This window comes from Aplysia californica, unplaced genomic scaffold (assembly GCF_000002075.1).
Source record: "Aplysia californica isolate F4 #8 unplaced genomic scaffold, AplCal3.0 scaffold00248, whole genome shotgun sequence".
Classification (NCBI taxonomy): domain Eukaryota; kingdom Metazoa; phylum Mollusca; class Gastropoda; order Aplysiida; family Aplysiidae; genus Aplysia; species Aplysia californica.
This window is the reverse complement of record NW_004797518.1, coordinates 788,699-792,470: the sequence shown is the minus strand read 5'-3', so window position 1 is coordinate 792,470 and position 3,772 is coordinate 788,699. Positions and strand designations below refer to the sequence as shown.

The following is a 3,772-nucleotide window of genomic DNA, read 5'->3' as shown; positions in this document are numbered from 1 at the left end:
TGAGCGAGCGAGCGAGCGAGAAAGAGAGAGAAAGAGAGAGAAAGAGACAGACAGACAGACAGACAGACAGACAGACAGACAGACACACACACACACACACACACACACACAGACAGACAGACAGACAGACAGACAGGCAGACACGGAGAGAGAATGGGGAGGGGATGAAACTATCACTTTATTACTTTTAAGAACTATGTTATTTGTATTATTATTAAACGCACCGGGCGCTTTCTTAGTGGAAATTCGCTATGTACGTGCAATTTGTTATTGTTATCAGGGACAGAGTGGGTACAGTAAAGTATAGCCCCTCATGACTCTGCTTTGACCTCATGTACAACATTCGGGTCACCCCCAGGGTCACAGTGGAGTTTTTACTGTACCTTAAAGGAACAGGAAATAACGGTCTGTGTCCTTAATTGTGATTCACGAAATCATGGAGATTTATACTTTACTTTTTCCGAGTAATCAAGGAAAGTGTACGAAAATTGTATGTTACTGTACACAGAAGTGCATACACATAATAACGCTCACTTTGTGCGGGGGAAATGCAAGGTTGACAGAAAAAAAAGAGATCGAAAGGAAAGAAGATGGACTTTCCAGTGGCGCACTGCAACCAGCCGCGAGGAAGAAAAAGAGTGAAAGCGCATCCTCTCCATAATGGTAGGCTCGAGCAGCTTCACAAGTAGTCGAACCTGTTCTAATATTGTTTTTCTTTTTTAGGAGTTTTACGGCGCTCGCAACTGCATAAGGTTATATGAGCGCGCGAAACACAAGTTGGTTGCACTCACAACAGTTCAGTGCACGGCTTTTGTTCTAACAGCCACATGTCCAAGGCAAATGATTAGTACGAACAACCACATCCCACTTCCGCCTTGTATTTTGTTTTATATTATAATGAATGAATCTCCTCGAGATGTTCACCTGTCAAAGACAACCACTTCCCCCCCCCTCCCCACAGTAGGTGGCCATCTTGGACAAGTTCGACTGCAGTTCCCAATTTCTTCAAAATTAACCGTCTGAGACCCGGAACATACTGTTTAGCAACCATCAAGGAAAATACTACTAGCATCATCTATAATGTTTATTGTAAATGGGATACACCAACATTGATTCAATGTAGAATAGTTCGGCTGTGGTGTAATTAGACCCTGCCAGTTGATGCTAACCCGGACTGAGTCGGGAAAATATCCCAGCAGGCAAACCGAGATACTTGGTAAAAAAAGAGCATCCCCATTCGAGAATCGAACTTCTTATTTCTGAGTACAACGGTGAAGAGCGTAACTGCTATCATTAATCCATTCTGCCCCCTACCTTTTGAAAACTACCTATGTTCAGCTGAGTTGATGAGGAAAATAAAATGTTAAAGTGTTTAAAGTGTTTAAAAATCGAAACATCAAATGCAAGCTGACAACCATGGCAAACTATGTTAGAGCTACACGTGATAGAGGTGATTAGTCAGGGTGTATTCCTTATTCTACGTTGTGAGCGAGAATAAAAAGGAGGCCACTATAATCAACAACCTGCATTATTGTTATTCCGTGGTTTGGAGTATTTCTGAAAATAATAAACACATTTAGCGCAGTTCAACTTCAACTGATCGAGGCAAACAGAGGTTGACACTACAGCATGTCTACACACACACCAACTCACAATTTCACACACACACACACACACACACACACACACACACACACACACACACACATACACACACAACACACACATACACACACCCAAACACACAATCAAACAAACGCATGCACGTACGCAGTCATACCCACATACAAGCACATACAAGCACGCGCGCACATGCGAGAATCAAGCAAGCATCAGATGAAATCCATTATAAGCAAAAGCTTCTGTGTCTGTCAACTTTTGAAGCACAGAAAATAATGCATTAAGGTGAGTGAGGGAGTGAGTGAGTGGGTAAGTGAGTGAGTGAGTGAGTGAGTGAGTGAGTGGCTTGTTGGTGTATAGATGGATGAATGGATGGATGTACAGATGCCTGGATGGATGAATGGACTGAACGATTGAGAGACTGATGTATAGATTTATGGATAGATATGTGGATCGATGGGTGGAGGGATGGATGGATGGATGGATGGATGATTAGCGTCTACAACCACATCTACCGCCAGTTAATAAGCAGCTAGTCCTAATGCCACCACCTGAAGCACAGCCAGTCTGTCTTCTAAGTCAGCCATGCGCGTTACCGGCAAATTGAGGGATGGCCTGCGGTCTTCCTCTCCTTCGTCTTCCCCCGCCTCCCCTCGCGGGACTGGCCGATAACGAAGTTTGCCATTGGGCACGGACAGGTAACGTCCACTATCGTGTGACGTCAGAGTGTCTCGTGAGTCTGTTTGCCCGTGAGGCCGGAGGTGACGGAACGGGAACAGAGACAGTAGCGATCCTGTCATAGAGTTCTTTCCCCTTGACCTGTGAGAAAGGAAAAACAGGAGCTAGGAAAAAAAATGTAGGTCTACACAATTACACTACCCAGCTTTCTTTAAAATTTCACACAAGAATGTACCGTTGGTAAGCTGTTGATATGACGGTTGCATGTGCTAGGATATAATTTTATTGATATTCAAATTCTAAATGTTGAAAAAGCGAGAAAAGATGCCCAATGATCGTTAGGATGTTGTATCTCTCTTGGCCCTGATTGTCCCAGGCAGGCTGGATCGAAATAGTCTACCTTCTAAACGATCTATATTGTGCAGATAGAGAAGAGACGTAAAAAAATACAATGACAGTGAAGATAATTCGGTTCAATTATTTTGGATTATTTTCAGAAGCATCAGAACTATCAAGATATTGCCGTGTTATTATGCCCTTTTATGATAGAAAAAGCCCCCTCAGAGAAAGACCCTTCATTACGTTTCTGTCTACTTGACCACCAGGTTTGTTCGTTTTTAAAGTACATGAAGTACGATAATAAACATTGTGTGCCCAGCGGTGTGTATATTTCTGTATAACATCGTATACCCTTAACAGTGAATCAACACGATAATGGTCAAATTTCTCAAACACATAGGGAGACAAATAGCCCACCTCAGCGCCCATCCATTCTGCACGACTTCTTCTGGCTCAGGAACCACCATTCTCTCCACGTCGATGGACGGGCGTCTGAGAACGTACAAAAGAAGAGTCATTGTCTCATAATTTGGTACGTAGAACGTTTGCAATTAAGGCCTGTATTCAAGGACTCATCAGGAACGGCAGGCCGTGGGCTATGTGGGATATCATGAGATATATGTTCAGAGCAGTTCAACAGCTGTTTTTCGATTGTCCCAAACTACAGGATCTCCTGTAGTTCCCCCAGCCCTACCACAGAAAATACCTAATATTGCAGCAGAGAGCAAATGTCGAAGACTTACATCAATACTAACTTGGCTTTGGGCTGAAGGGCACAAGCCCAAAAGCTGCTGGATTACCTACTACAGCAACAAAAAGTAAGGAGATAATATGCACCTTCACCCGACACGGAATGGTGTCTCGCCAAAGAGCTAGCTATGCTCCCTTTTTGTACTTGCCAGAAAGACCATTGTCAACTATACAATTGAATCTATCCAAGACGACCGCCCATCGTCGAGGAGAAAAGTTATCATCTTCGAATTTCTAGAAATACCTCTAATCTTCGGCATGTATATGGCCCATCTGTTTTGCAAGTCCTGTCAAACTATCTCTGCTTTTTCTTTGCGTTTCCTTGCTTGATCTCAGGGGTCGTCAACCTGTACTGCAACTGACTTTCACGTATGTGACCGGGGTG

General features: G+C 43.5%; 1 protein-coding gene across 1 annotated transcript; it reads right to left on the bottom strand.

The window, feature by feature from the left end:
• Window positions 1–1,951: 1,951 nt before the first annotated feature.
• Window positions 1,952–3,544, bottom strand: LOC118477164. Its single transcript, XM_035970295.1, has 2 exons — window positions 3,055–3,544; window positions 1,952–2,439 (listed from the first exon to the last, which is right to left on the bottom strand). The coding sequence occupies exons 1-2, from the start codon at window positions 3,153–3,155 to the stop codon at window positions 2,142–2,144; spliced, it is 399 nt and encodes a 132-aa protein (XP_035826188.1). The 5' UTR covers window positions 3,156–3,544; the 3' UTR covers window positions 1,952–2,141.
• Between the last annotated feature and the right edge of the window lie 228 nt (window positions 3,545–3,772).